Source organism: Pogonomyrmex barbatus, unplaced genomic scaffold, assembly GCF_055798465.1.
Source record: "Pogonomyrmex barbatus isolate J1 unplaced genomic scaffold, ASM5579846v1 scaffold2, whole genome shotgun sequence".
Classification (NCBI taxonomy): domain Eukaryota; kingdom Metazoa; phylum Arthropoda; class Insecta; order Hymenoptera; family Formicidae; genus Pogonomyrmex; species Pogonomyrmex barbatus.
Window position 1 is genome coordinate 16,942,630 of NW_028297116.1, and position 15,056 is coordinate 16,957,685.

At 45.4% G+C, this 15,056-nt stretch overlaps 1 protein-coding gene across 1 annotated transcript in view; it reads left to right on the top strand.

Moving 5' to 3' along the window:
• Positions 1–2,729: 2,729 nt before the first annotated feature.
• Positions 2,730–15,056, top strand: part of LOC105431962 (homeobox protein caupolican) — a 62,880-nt gene continuing 50,553 nt past the window's right edge. Inside the window, exons 1-2 of the mRNA XM_089076180.1 lie at positions 2,730–2,874; positions 3,035–3,292. Coding sequence (XP_088932306.1) covers positions 3,182–3,292 — 111 coding nt within the window. The 5' untranslated portion in view covers positions 2,730–2,874; positions 3,035–3,181. The remainder of the gene's footprint in view (positions 2,875–3,034; positions 3,293–15,056) is intronic.

Genomic DNA, 15,056 nt, shown 5'->3' on the forward strand with positions numbered 1-15,056 from the left:
CCCGCACATGGGACACAGCTGAAGACGCAAATAATATCGGAAACGTAAAATATTTTATCGGGCAAAGTTATAAGTTACGCCTAATGAATCGAAGGAGTCTAAAAAACGCGGAGTCTCTCGCTCGTTGTGGTGAAGGAAGCGAGCGCGGAAGCTATCAGACCCCACGATCTAGCCTACCGTTTACCAGCCAGGGTATTAGAAGTTGTCACAGGTGCTCGCCCGTATACCACGCACGCACGCACGCACGCACGCACGCACGCACGCACGCACGCACGCACGCACGCACGCACGCACGCTAAGAAAACGGGTGAAGACTCTGTCAAAGGGAGCCCGTGTGTATGTTTGGCTTTCCCACAGTTTTGCGCGCGACTTTTGCTATCCCGCGGCCGGCCTCGCGCCGGCGTTTGCCGACGGGCAGACGGAAGCCATCGCGAACTTCAAAGATTCGCGATCGGGATGCCTCGAGTGGTATAGGCAATGCATATTATCACGGTGCCCACCTATAGCCAACATGTCCTCATCCGTGCCGGCGTTCTCGGCAGCGCGTGCACACAAAGTCGAGGACTCGGCCAACACTCCAACGGCAGCGCGTTTACCGTCCAAGACCGACGGTCCGGACAAAGTGCACCTTGCCGATGTGGCTAATGGCAATCTTGTTTTATGCCTGGCGGTTCGGCGCGCGACAAAAATCACATTTGCACGTGAGCCAGATTACTTATTACCCGGAGACGTGTGTCAACTTTGGCCGGACCGGCGACGTTCGAGGCCTCCGATTTCCTCGTCGTGCCGTCGTTCGGAAAACTCCGAACTCCGCCATAAAGTGACTTATGTCCACGATGCATTGTGTGTTTTGAATAATTCGGCCAATTGACTAATGCGATTGGTCAATTCTCCTTCCGTCTGAGATCTCGGATCTATTTCAAGCATCGTGGACACAAGGTCGTTAAGAGCCAAAGAGTGATAATTTTCGCACGCTTCGCAGCTATCGATCTTTTTTGGAAAACCACTTCGCATTCATGCGAGGGACTCGGACTCGTTGGAATTAATTCCCAGCACGAGTCCACGATGACATTTATTGACTGACGTTTATTAAAAGCAAATTTCGACAATGCGGCGCATTACAGGTAGCGCTTCTCGTTCCGCGGTAATCCCGTGATATATCCAATAATTGCCGCGCAGCGGTCGTTTAAGATTCAATCGCCGAGTAAAGTATCGATACGCGAGAGCGTTCAAACCGGATTGGTAAATTACAAACGTTTATATACGACTCCATCAATCATCGGCTCCGACGCGGGCAAGCCGTGCGTTGCATGGAACTGCGCCACGCGATGATAACGACTGACAAGTGTCGAGAATTAGTAACGTTTTAAGCGTGCGTCAGTCATCGTTGGAGTAACGAGGAATTAAAATGCGAGCGAGAAGTAAAAAAAAAAAAAAAAGAAAAAAGCGCGGTAGTCGAACAATCGTCGAGTTCAAAACTCGATGGAAGGGCTCGGGCGATGCAAGAGAGGGATCCGAAGTACGATCGAACGAATCGTGTCGCTGTCAGTAACGATGCATTAACGTTCATATCGCATTCCAACCCTTCGTCCGCTCGATTACATCGCGCTCATACCGTCCTGTACGCGTACACACGTATGTTGTCCTCTTCCCTGTAAACGTAAATCGATACACTTTTTCTTCGTTACTCACGTCGCTTCGAGACTTCCGTGTAAACCGTATAAAAATATTTCGCGGTCGAAACAGACACGATCGGAGCAGCGTACCGGTCATTATATCATGAAAAGGTACTTTCTTTCTAAATTGATGCAACGTTACCCTTTTATTACACCCGCATTTCGCTGATTAAACTTCATTCTACTTCGCGGTCCGCTCCAATTATTGTCGATCGATATATCGCAAGTTGAATTCAATTCTTCAGACAACATTCCTGTAATTGTAAAAGAAGTGAATCGCGCATATTCCCGTACTTCGAGAAGAGCTATCAAGGAAGATAACTTCGCCGTGATTCCAATATCCTCCTCAACCTCGGACTTCGGCATCTCGTCGAATTCCCGCGGTCGGCTCGGCTAGCACGAAGGGATTCGAGGAGGAGGGAACGCGAGGTTAAGCGGGTCGGGATAAGTGAAATCGCAATAATTACCGGCGGCACGGATCACAAATCCCGCAATACGGTAGTTGGTAGGCGGGATGGTCTACCAACAGGCGCATACAGGTATTATACGCAAGCTCTTTGTCGGGGGGAGCTCCGGAGGAGGGGTACGGTTTATATTGGCGCCACCTCCTGCACGGTTAAGCGAGCGACTAGGGCAGACTTACGCCTTACACCTCTCTCTCTCTCTTCATCTCTCTCTCTTTCCCTCCCTTTCTCCGTCTCTCTTTTCGTCCCCCCCCCCTCTCTCTCTCTCTCTCTCTCTCTCTCTCTCTCTCTCTCTCTCTCTCTCTCTCTCTCTCTCTCTCTCTCTCTCTCTCTCTCTCTCTCTCTCTCTCTCTCTCTCTCTCTCTCTCTCTCTCTCTCTCCGCACCCCACCCGCCGACGTTTTCACCCTCTCGTTCCTCTCTCTCTCTCGCTTTCTCTTTCTCTATCTCCCGCTCCCTCTACTCTCCTCTCCCCCCTCTCACTCACCGGCAACGACCCTCTCTCGTCTCTCTCGCCGCGCGCGCTCTGATGCTGCACAACTCCCGCTCGCTGGCTAACCCAACCTAACCCGCGGGCGAACTTCATTCCACGCCGACTGACCACCACCGACGGCCGTCGTCGTGTCCTCGACGCCGCCGCCGTCGTCGTCGCCGCCGTCGTTGTCGTTGTCGTCAGAGAACGCGGTCACGCGACACGTCGACTCCGTCGTCGGCGAATCGTTAGTGTATTACGTAGTACGTACATACGTGAATCTCTTCTTCTTCTCTTTTCTCTTCCCGGCGGTGGTGCACCGGCCGTCCGGTGTGTCACGCCGATATCATCATTGTGACTGGAATACGTGACTGGATTTTTTTGAAAGTGACTGTGTCTAATAGTAATCTTCCCTCTCGATAGATCGTACCTCGCACGTACGCGGTTGTGTATCGAGAAAAATTCAGAGGACGTGTTATAAAAAGAGGGGGACACAGGAAGTTTGGCTCACCCCGTTCTGCGCGGGGGAGGACCTGTGCGCAAAGCGAAGGGACGGAGGAAGGACTGATCATGGACATGCCTGAGGACTGTTGGGAGCACGTGGGACTACTCCAAGAGGTCTCCGCTGCGGATCCACCCCCGCCACCGTCCGCCCCCGACTTCTTAATGCACCATCAAGAGGTAAGTTTTTTTTTTCTCTTTTCATCAATCAATTGTAATTTTAATGCATCTTATAATGTGCAAGACGCGGGCTCAAGAGGATCCGTCGAACGGATTTGCAAGATCGAAAAGCGCGGGAAGAGCAAAGAAATATAATATCTACTCCATAAAACTACTGCAATTTGATACACGACGTTACGTGTCAGACTGGAAATAAGACTGCGTGGTTGACAAAACGTCAAAAAAAATTTTTCATTTAAGCGAAATCGAAATAGCATTCGTCGTATGCGAAAATCGATGACGCTTCATCATAAATGAACATTCGTTCTGATTTTTTATTTTAGCGATACGCGGTTAATTAATTCGCATAATATAAGCGTACATTGAGTTAAACCGAAGAGAGTTTGGGCCAAATTCTCTGTTCCATATGAACAGGGTACATAATCGTACCCTCTTTTACTTAAGCACACGAGCCTCTACAATTTCGATATTTGTACAGTCTGTTATTTTACGCGCGAACTTGTTTTATTGGCGCAAACGTCCTAAAGAACCCATTTACCCGGCATGGCCAGAGGGCTGCGCGCATTTACGCCGCTAGCTCTTTTTAATAAAACGTGCGGCAACGTCGTGGGGGATTCCGGTGTGGAAATCATTATCATAATGATACGGCGAGGCGCGCTGATTTCATTCCGTGAAAACGATCGCAGCACGTACGTCACATACAAGGATCGAGGAACGTATATTTAATTACGCCGCTCATGGCGATCGTCCCCGCAATTTAACTTACTTAACACGTCAGTTGTAATACATCATTATTATCGGGCGCCATTTTGATTTACTTCAATGAAGGATCTTTAGGATTCCGACTATCATCGTCACGATCGTATGGCTTAATGATTTAATAGCAGACAAATGACTATAAATTTGTATTTTTTCCAATATTTTCATCATTCAAATGTAAAAGTAAATGTAATATACATATATGAGAAGAATAGTTTTGCTGGTAAATCTAAATCTTTGGCCAGATATAAATCTGAAAATAATTTTGTTGAGTTTTCATAATTATTGTGTTTCAAATTGCAGACGATCAAAAATTTTTGCAGTATTATTATCATATTTAAATATCATAATAATTTTGATGGCCCAACAAAATTATTTTCAGATCTATATCAGATCAAATTTTTAGGTTTTTATAGCAAAATTGTTTTCTTCATGTAATTCAAGAATAGACAAGAATCGGAGATGGTTTTTGAAGTTTTCTTCTTTTGCAATCACGCTTAGCATTTTGTCATTCCGTTAGACGAGTGTGAAGACGAGTGTGTGATACACTCTTAAATTTGCGAACTGTATTTCGAACATCCTATATATCGAAACCGTAATTAAGAACACTGAATTGAATCTGTCACGAAGATCCGAAACGGTCGAACCGCATTACAATCGGCAGCAATACAATATACAGGCTGAAATATAGAGAGCACCTGGATAGTCGTGGCAATTTCTCTGTTTGCTTAAGTCTACAAAAAATTAGTAATAATCACGCAAGACCACCTGTCATCGGTCCGATTGGGATCCGGGGGAGCAGGGGGAGGAAGGGATTTATATGTCATTACGTATATATGTTACCTGTGCGAAAGGTTCTGGTGCGGGGAGAGAACCGTCCTCAAACGATCGACGAACCGAGGGATCCAGGCTCGTTCCGTTTCAATTTCGTCGGGCCCCCTTGCATAACGAGCTCTTTCCCTTTCTCTCTTTCTCGATGAGGCAGCATGAGTCCACGGGGCGTTGGTTACGGTGCCCTGTAATCATATCCAAAATTATAGGCATTTAGTTGGGCATGAATGAGCGGATAGGAAAGTTTAAGAAGAAGATATCGGTGGCATCGGCGCGTCAGAGGCGCGTGCAGGGCCCCGGTCTTTGCTTCCTTTACGCATCTCCCTCCCCTCGTCCCTACCGTTTGTTCGTCGTCGGTTTCTAGAGGCACCTGCACCTGCGCTGCCCCGATCGGGGAGCTCAGATTCACCTCCGATACAGGTCGCCCTTCCTGGCATCCTTCCTTCCGCCGCCACGCATGTGTGCGTGCGTGTGTGCGAGCGTGAATTCCGAGACACGACGATATCGACTATAATCCGTCATGCGCAATAACAATAATAACTGTCATAAGGTGTATATCGCACATTGTAGCGCTTACAGCCAGTATTTCATGAAAGTCTCGTTGCTCGAAATCTTCGAAATGCATTACAAAAATATAATTTTCGAATTTGATACCGATATATATCTTAATTAATTTACACTCTCTTCTCTTTCTCTTTTCTAATGGCATTTTAATAAAATGGCATTTTAATAAAAACATCAAGTCCTTTTGTTTTCTAAATTAAAATTGATTCCATTGCCGATGGAAATGCCTTTTCATTTTTAGATCTAAAAGAAACTACAAGCACTTGGCTTTTCGTTATGATGATATAACTCTATCATGTCAACAAAATTAGATAGCAATAAGAAATTAATGGTTGTTATTTCAAAATACTATTAAATATGGACGGTGGAGAACATGAAACGCGTCGCGCTAATCTCATAATCAAGAGTGCTTTCCGCCTGGCAGTACTTCTGGCTGCGACACGATCGCGCACGGTCGGCGACTCTGACCGGTGTCTCGTTAAAACGGGACACGAAAACGCGATGGCGTCTTCGCGCCAAAAAGGATTAAAGTAAACGATCGGTCCAATTAAAATACGGCGGGGGACCATCCCTCGCATCGTGTCCAACACGTGACAAATGCGCGCACGGCGCGTCCCAGCTGCGGCGCTGAAAAATATCGGCGCGCCGAAATATAGGCTGCTAATCGAATCGCACCTGCGTCGCGAAAGCTTCAGAGCTTTCATCTCGAAAGCTCTGGTTTCGCGATGCGGATATCACGAATCACGTATGAGTTTCCCACGACGGGCGGCCAGGCCCAGCTTGTGGCCCGTGTAGAAATATCTGGTCTTATTACGTAGTGGTCTTATTACATAGGGAACGGGCATTCGAGTGTTGATCGACCATCGACTTTCGTATTCCTTCGACGTATACGTTCACTGCCACCTATCTTCCTCTCTTTCTTTCTCTCTCTCTCTCTCTCTCTCGCTTTTTCCTATCCTCTTCCACGAGCCTTCCATGACAGTCGTAGATTGGCATAGCCAAGCTAAGCTCGGGCCCCGGTGGCTCCCGCGCACGCGACATTCCATCGGTGTTCGGTAGCGCCCGAACACTCGAGGTCCCGTTCACACCGAAAATCGTGAATTCCAAGGTGAAGCGATCAAGCGAGTGGGCTCCCGTCGAGACGAGCACGTACGTGAGAGAACTCGGCCGATTCGATGCCGATAACAGCGTTGCGCGTCCCGCTTCCGAATTGCCCCGTTCTACGGCAGTCGCGAGGAAAGATGCGGACCTCGGGGCGAAGGAATCAAAGCGATAGATTCATGCGGCGTGCCCAGCACGTTCGTGTCGGACGAGCGGAACGTCGATGGCGAGGCGCGGTAGACGCGCGGCCATGAACGATTTGCGAAGCATCGTATTCGAGAGACTTTGAAGGAATTTCAATTCGCGTGGGCAGGGAGTTAGATGGCATAAGTCTTCCTCCCATTCCTCCTCTCCTTCTCGTGTAATTGATGTAAGTCGCGTGTTACGACTAAATTCCAATGCCTGAATGCGCTCGATGCATGGCGACGATTGTTCGGACACCCTTTTTATGTTCCTGACTACTCGTGCGATCGCTCGAGGACTGCCAATTATGAGCGTGGGAAATTATATTTGGCAACTGATATGCGGCGCTAAAAACGTTATTTGCATATAACGAGATGAGATAATTATATTGTTCCGCTATTATCTTATTTTCTTACGATGTGCGTTAATTTGATATTAATGAACGTAATTCACGCGCTCATTAATTATATTATATTATATTTCAAACGCATGTATAATAAACGCTCTATATATAAATATGCTTATGTTAATTTTATTCTGATGACGTGATAATTTTCTGCAAGTACGGAATATATTATTAAAATCTAACACACTCATCATAAAAAAATGTAACATCTGTTCATTACTATAACGTCATTATATGACGTTAAGAAAATTATATTTTTCTCTATCTTCTTTCGCGTGTTTTCTAATATTAATTAGTTTACAATCGCGTTTCATATTCAATTTAGCGATATTCTAAGCGATGCAAGATGATGTACTATATTGTAATTTGCTATATTATATGCTGTTTTTCTACGATAATATTCAAGTGACGAAGAAAGAAATTCTTTATGCTATTCTAAGGGGGAAAAGTGTGTCATCCGTTTTAGCCCTCTCTCGTGCATCCCGTTCGACATCGCCTTTTCCGAAGCGACCCGTTGCAAGGTTCACACGGCCATGCATTCCGTCCACTTTTATCGCACTTTATCGAACGCGGGATACGCACTTGTCGTGTAAGCACTTGTCGCCACCCTTCCTACTTTCATCCAGGGCGATGTTCTTCCGACGTCATTCCCCTCCGTCGCCGTCGTCGTCGTTTGATCCCGGTCGCTCACAAGCGCGCTGAATGGAGCTTCCTCGGGCACACGTGACACGTGCGTCCCGCATCGACTGGACACGTGCAGGGCGCAATGTCGCTGTCGAGCGCGACGAACTCACGGTATCCTAATGGTTATGGTTACAGACCACGTCGGCGCCCGTATTTTCTCTCCGTCCCGTCGCTCATCTCGAATACATCACCGCAACAGCGATACATTAGGCAGGGGTGTGAATAATGATTGTGTTCGAAGTTCAAAGTTAATACTTCCGAAAGGGGCTCCGTTTGACGATTGCCGAGTTAAACGAATAGCTTTATATATATATTGTTCCACGAAATGTGTAAACTGGACAAATTACAAGGAAGCAAGATATCCGTGAAATTAAAAATCGAAAACTTAAATCTCGGCCTGTTATCCTGATTCGTTATCAATTACAAGTTGTCCTAATCTCGGCACTATTCTCCACGCCAGAGTGCCGAGAGCGAGACCTCGAGTCCTTCGACAACCTTCTGGGAATTCGAAAACGTCCGAGTCGACGGAGGCCCCCGAGTGCACGAGGCAGCAAAGGAAACAATCGACCACTTGTTGCTGAAAAGATTGTATCAAGCATTCGCGAGAGAGTTTCGTATAGGCGAGATTAAAAAACGGTATACTTATAGACATGCCTTTTTTCTCGCGAGCAACCGCCATGCTCCGTCAAGTCTCGACGGTATATTGGCGGGGATCCGCCGCGGCCGATGAAACGGCCCGATACGTTTAAAGGCGCTCGCCGTTTCGTAACGGAAGTAATCACGCGGTCAAGAACAAGGATTGCTGGATTATAGACGTAGCGCACGAGAGAAGCTTTTCTTTTGTGTCACCAGTAGACCGCGGCGGCTCCCTCTCACGCGAGAATAAATTCGGCGGACCGTAAAAGCCGCTCTCGAATCACGTCACAAGAGAACGAGAGAGAGAGAGAGAGAGAGGGAGGGGGGAGGGGTTGCCGCCGGCGCCACTCGCAATAAAAATATTTTTCACACCCTCACCGTGACTTCATCAGTGGTACTTAGTTACTTTGTTCCTTTGGCTGAAATATTTATATGGAGAAAATGTCATAAAATTGTAACTAAAATTTATACTAACAATTCACATTTATTAACTGTATTAACTAAAATTATTATTATTAACAATTTCTGTAATCATTTCAGACAGACAGTGTATTATTCAATTAAGGATATTAATCATCAAAACAAAAATGATTAAATCAATGATTAAGATTATGTTCTTGGCAATCAAAAGCACTTTGTGATCTTTTTCAACCATGTATATTTTTTTGACCTCAAGAGGCGCAGAGGGATGGAAATCGAACGGCCTCATTTTCGAAGCGCGCACCCTTGGAGGTGATGTTTCTTGCCGAAAGTTTTCGTTCTTGATATAAACGGCAAGTTGGCTTTCGCTTGGGAGGAGGTTTCGTCCTAATTGAATGACCCTCGGTCGGCCGACACGCTTCGCTATAAGGGTGGATTTATCTCGACGCACGTTAACGCGAGTGAGTAGTGTGCGAACGCGTAAGCACTACCCTGCCGCTTTTATCCAAGGACAATATGTAATATATATATATATATATATATATATATATATATATATATGTATACATATATACGCATCGTCGTGGATTCTTCTCTCTTTCGTCATCTCGGGGAGATTACTTTATTAGCCGAGGGGTATCGCACGCATTTCGACGCAACAGTTAGCGGTTCAACCTCTCCACCACTTTGGGGTGCTGCACCATTGTCAAGCGAAGTATCTTCCGGCAGTAACTAATTTTCCTGGAGAAGTTTTCGCAAGATATCGTACGACCTTGTACGAGTCCCCCGTGTGAGATTAGAGAAACGAGCGATGACAACGTTTGCGCGCATATACCTCTCTAAATTGAAACATGTAAAGTGTCTTACAATAATTCTCGTTATATTAAAAATACAAAGGCACGCGATCAAAATTCGAAGTAACGTCTCCTCGACGTTTGAATAATTCCAAAGTTAGCTTCCCAATTTGTGGAAGAACAAATTTCCGAAAGTTCGTTCCAAATTCCGTGTGATGGAGCGAGAAGAAATAGAGGTGAAAAAGAGGTTAAAGTGCCTTTGCGATGCTCGAAGAGAAATAGGGAAGAAGAGCGGCGCGTTCGACACGAGGGAAGAGGTGTACCAATGAGTCGGATGGAAAACGACCCCTCGCTACACTCGGGGGTTAGCCGCTCTTCCCGATTTCCTTCCACCCGGCGCAGCCACTTTCTCGCTTATTCAGCAATGATTCAATTCGGATGTGCTTTTTACGCCCGCTACGGTGGCAGCGGCGGCGACGGCGATAGAGAAACGTCGTCGATGGGAGGTTACCGAGCCGTGCTCCGTAACCCCGCAATGGGGAATGAAAAAGGGGGATGAAAGGTAGATAGGCCGGAGAGCGACCAGGGGAAGAGAAACGGAGAAGGGCTAGAAGGGAGTTATCCCGCGCTGAAAACAGATTGCTCGGCATTCAGCCGCCAGCGAGCGCGCTCCCTCCGTCTCTTGCTTTTTCTCTCCTTCTCTCCTCGCTCCTCTCCGCGTTCTCACGGAGGGAGAAAAACTATGGAGCCGGAGAGTCAACTAACCGACAAGTCGTTCTTTTAATTCAGTTCACCGCGCTTCTTTTCCGCCCGCTTCCCTCGGTGTGCCCGGCCGCCGCCACCTGGCCGGATCTATCGGTCGGCCCCGATAAGGAAGTCGTGACGCGGCATCTTTGCGGTGTCGTACACAAGCGAGGTCTTTACTTAACGACGGATTTTCCGTATACGAAGGAAACGTAATTTCCCTAACGTGATTCAACGACGTGCGTCTGGAACAAATTGCGCGGGGGATCTCCGGAAAATTTGACCACGTAATTAACCGCGCGTCGCGAAATAACGCGACGTAAACTAAAGAACGAACGTTCTTTTCTTTTTTTTTAAAAGATGTGTCGTTTCACGTTTATCTCGATATTATATTTTCGATGCGAAGACCTCGGAGAAATGTGCACGGGGGTATAGCGAGCTATCGTAATATCAAGGTACAAATACCGAGGCATTTCGCTTCGAACGAGGGTCTGATGTTGCCGCGGGACTCGACGGGGCCCGCTTCTCGCCGGCGGCTTCTGCCAGTGCATGAAAATGAAAAAGCACTCATTCTTGAGGAACTCTAATGACGGGAGAGAGGGAACACCGGGCCCGCGCTCTCGCACGCTTAATACACCTCTTTTCTCAACTACAAAGTATATCGGGAGCCTCACGATCGGCGTAAATCAACATATACTCGCCGGCGGGGCTCTCACGTGACCCATCGCTCACATGCACGTGAGCACGAGCTAAAGAAACCGAAAAGAAGCGGTTCGGAAACCTTCCACGATGATAGTTTAATATTAGTGCGGTAGACGGTAACATGTCAGTCAAAACCTCCCGACGTTCCATGCGCCGTCGCCGCTTGCCGCTTTTCAAAATCCTCGCGTGTAAGACCGATATTCATGAAGTAACGACTCTCGACATAAAATAAATAAAATCATTTAATTCCTCGTTCCTTCATCGTGCGGAGGAGCGCCTCACGCTACTCGTGCATAAGTCGATTAAAAATAATCATCCGAAAGGGGGAACGCGGTAAATTATATCAGTTTAGACGTATGATACGGTATTCATGCGACCGTCGTCCATCTCTTTTATTTTTTTTTTTTTTTTTTTTTTATCGTGTAGAACGTACAGGCGTGCGTAATGTAAACTGTAATTTAACAATTCAGCGATGCGGTAGATTGACGCGTAGCGCAGGGCGCACGGGAAAAGGCGAAAGGACGCGATCGGGCCCTACGATCGGTCGCGGCTGTGCACGGCTGACGTGACGTAATACGCCTGGCCCAGCGGTTTACTCTAACAGCAAAAGCATCGGTCCCACTCGGTCAGTCGCATATTAATACCTGGGACCATGTAGCCAGAAGCGGGCAGCTGCCGGCTCGTTTGCAGCACGCGATACTCGCGCTCTCACCTGTAACGTATATCTCAAACCTCTCTCTCTCTCTCTCTCTCTCTCTCTCTCTCTCTCTCTCTCTCTTTCTCTCTCGCCTCTCCTCCCGTTTTCTCTTATTCTTTCTCTTTTCGGTTCATCGCCTCTGTCTTCGTTTAAACGTTTCGGGGTCTATATGCCCGTCTTCGTGTTCCTATCTATCTCCGAGAGGAGCACTCGAAATTATTATTCCCGCTCGAGTCGACTAAAGACCTTCGTATATATCGGCCGGTTAATGTGTGTACACAGGGTGTTTCGATATTCGAACACAACGAGTTAGTCCCCGATCTCTCGTCGGGAATGTGCGAGTACACCGACATCGGCCCGACGCGGGCACACGCGTCCCTGCGCGCGGATACCCCGATGAAAAATGAACGATCGTTAATGACATGCACTTATGGCTGGTTATGTCGCGCATTAATCAGGTGTATCCGCATATCGTTTCCGGAGCACGTATTCTTAGAAATCGTTAAGTATTCGGTTGGGGCACGCGAGCGCTCACGAGCGAGACGGCATGACTTACTTTCGATCGAAGTGAAGGCTTCGAGATTTGGATGTGTTAAATGCAATTCGCAATGTAAAGATTATTCGGAGATTTGATAGAAAATTAAATTTATAAAATAACATTTCAACATCTCAGTTCTTATAAGTAAACGATCTATTTTATCTTCTTTTTTTCACTACTGGAGTTTTGGTGAAATTTGATGAAATTTGAATTTTATAGAGTTTCTATGGTTTTGGAGTGAAACTTTTCCATCGTCAGAAAACTCAGACGTGACGCGGTATTAGAAATTTTCACGGCCTCATAATTTCTTTCAGGAGATCGCATCGCTTTTAGAGAGACGCATAATTATCCTCTCCCCCTCTTCCCCCCCCCCCATATTATCGACCATGCGATCCACGGCCTGAGTCTCGGTATTCGCACGTTCGAGTCGTCGTGATTTCGATCACGCGCGAGACGCGCCTCGTCGGTGACGGATGATCATTGCGAAGGTATACTCTCTGGGAACATTTCAGGATATCTCATTGACAAACAATATCCGCGCGCGTTGCGAAATCGTGAATGCCGGTCCATTCGCGCTCGTCGGCAATCGAGACACGATCGCGCTTAAACGACTGATAAAAGCGTCTACGGCCATCCATCATGCCGCGCTTCTCCCGTCGACCGAAAAGGCCTATTTCAACGCGACAATTTCCAACTGTCATCCCCTACCGAGAGGGCGGATTGCGTTCTCCGCTATTCTCGCATATGTTATACCAACGCAATATTAGTTTTGCAGCTTTAGCGTATTCGTAAAAAATTATTCTATATCCAAGAGCTCGTTTTAGAAGTATTATTTCAGTCGCACAGTTATACTCTTGTAATCCAGCATACTACTGTAATCCAGTCTATCTACGAGAACATGTAATTTCCATTTCCCGCGAAGAAGAAAAAGAAGTAAAGCGTCATTTTACATGTCATTTTATAAACATCGTATACGATACGATTGCGACGACAAGTTGAAGACTTAATAAGCTTTTAGATACAGAGTATACTTATCTCTGTGCTTCCGTTTCTACGCTAAGAGAATTCGCTCACATTAAACGTCCGTTTTTATGGAAAATTTTTCTTGTTGAGCCGCGTTCCTTTTTGATTATCTGTAATGACCTGATATCGCACACATGTGTATTTCAGAGGAAACACATAATATCTGAGTATCAGCACAATAAATTATCGTAAATACAACACTGTCCTTGGATACTTGTTAACAGATTAGAGTAGGCGTATACGCTTTTCGTTTACTTTTTGTTACACATATGTTTTGTAACGCGAGTAAATAAACCACGAGATTCGACTGCCGCAGAGACTTTTTTTCGCAATCGTGTTTAAACACAAGAGCATTGTACGATTGCGAAAAAAAAATCTCTGCGGCGGAATGTGTATTATTTACGAGCGCGATTCGCGATTACGGCGTCGCGATAAATTGTTGCGTTTTCTTTATTGATAAAGAGAAAAAGAGATAGAAAAAGAGAGATTTGTTAAGTAAAAATCTCTCGTTCTTGCCAATCGACCGTTGACAACACTAGCAAGTTATTCGACGACAGCCGCAGTCAGTCACTCTTTAGAAGCTTACATGTAATTGAATCTCGATGTAAATTACATGGAGCGTAACCACAAACGAAAGAACATTACTTTAGTATCGGAGGGGAAATTTAGTTCCTACTAAAAAATTCCAATAAATGATACATGCTTTCGAAAGTTTTTTTTTTTCTTAACTTCTTTGAGAGGATACTTATAAGTGATAGTGGCGGATTAGGACGATTCATTAAATTTCTTTGCAAACCTCTTCCGGTTACTATAATCGCTGTTAAATCTTGGGAAATCGCCGCGGTGCTTGTTAAGCAATCGTCGGTTTTACCGTTGACATTGCGATTTCCTTGCTCTCACCGGTCATTTTAACGCATTCTGAGGTAATGGTCATTCCTTGTAAAGAAGTTAATTGGTTTCTGTGACAAGCCACTATGCATACGTAAGACGCTGGCGACGTTCCTGCTTCTACCGTTCAAATTAACGTTTCCTACGTACCGACTGGAATATAATGAGACTATTCTTAATTAGACCGTAATCGAGTATGCTAATTTTATACGTAACGTATAAACAAATCGTAAACGTAATTCATCCGGTGTGCGCACATCGCACTTTATAAGTCGCGGTAAAATAATTAATTTTATGGCTTTCCGCGTGTGATTAAAAGCATTTTTATGTACATCGTTCTAACTTTAAATTTTTTTTTAAATAATATGTTTCTAATACAGATGCTGCATGGAAAGAAATATTTTGCTGAAAGATCTAAAAATTCGAGCAAATACAAATATAAAAATAATTTTGTTGGACCATCAAAATAATTATGTAGGATAATTAAAATTGGTTGCTAGAATATAAAAAAATGTGATATTTAAAAATTTGTGATATTTTCGTAAGAATTCTACATAATAATTTTGATGACCCCAAAAAATTATTTTCAGATTTATATCTGGTCAAATTTTTAGATATTTCAGCCAAAGATATTTCACCATTCTTTCCATGTGGTTTCGGACAATTTCAATTGTCCAAATATATTTGAACGTGACTTACAACTGTCATTATATCGCATCTTTGTGAAGCGCATAATAGAATTATCAAAAAATCAAAGAAGAAAACTATGCAAACCGAAAAATAATTTATATAAA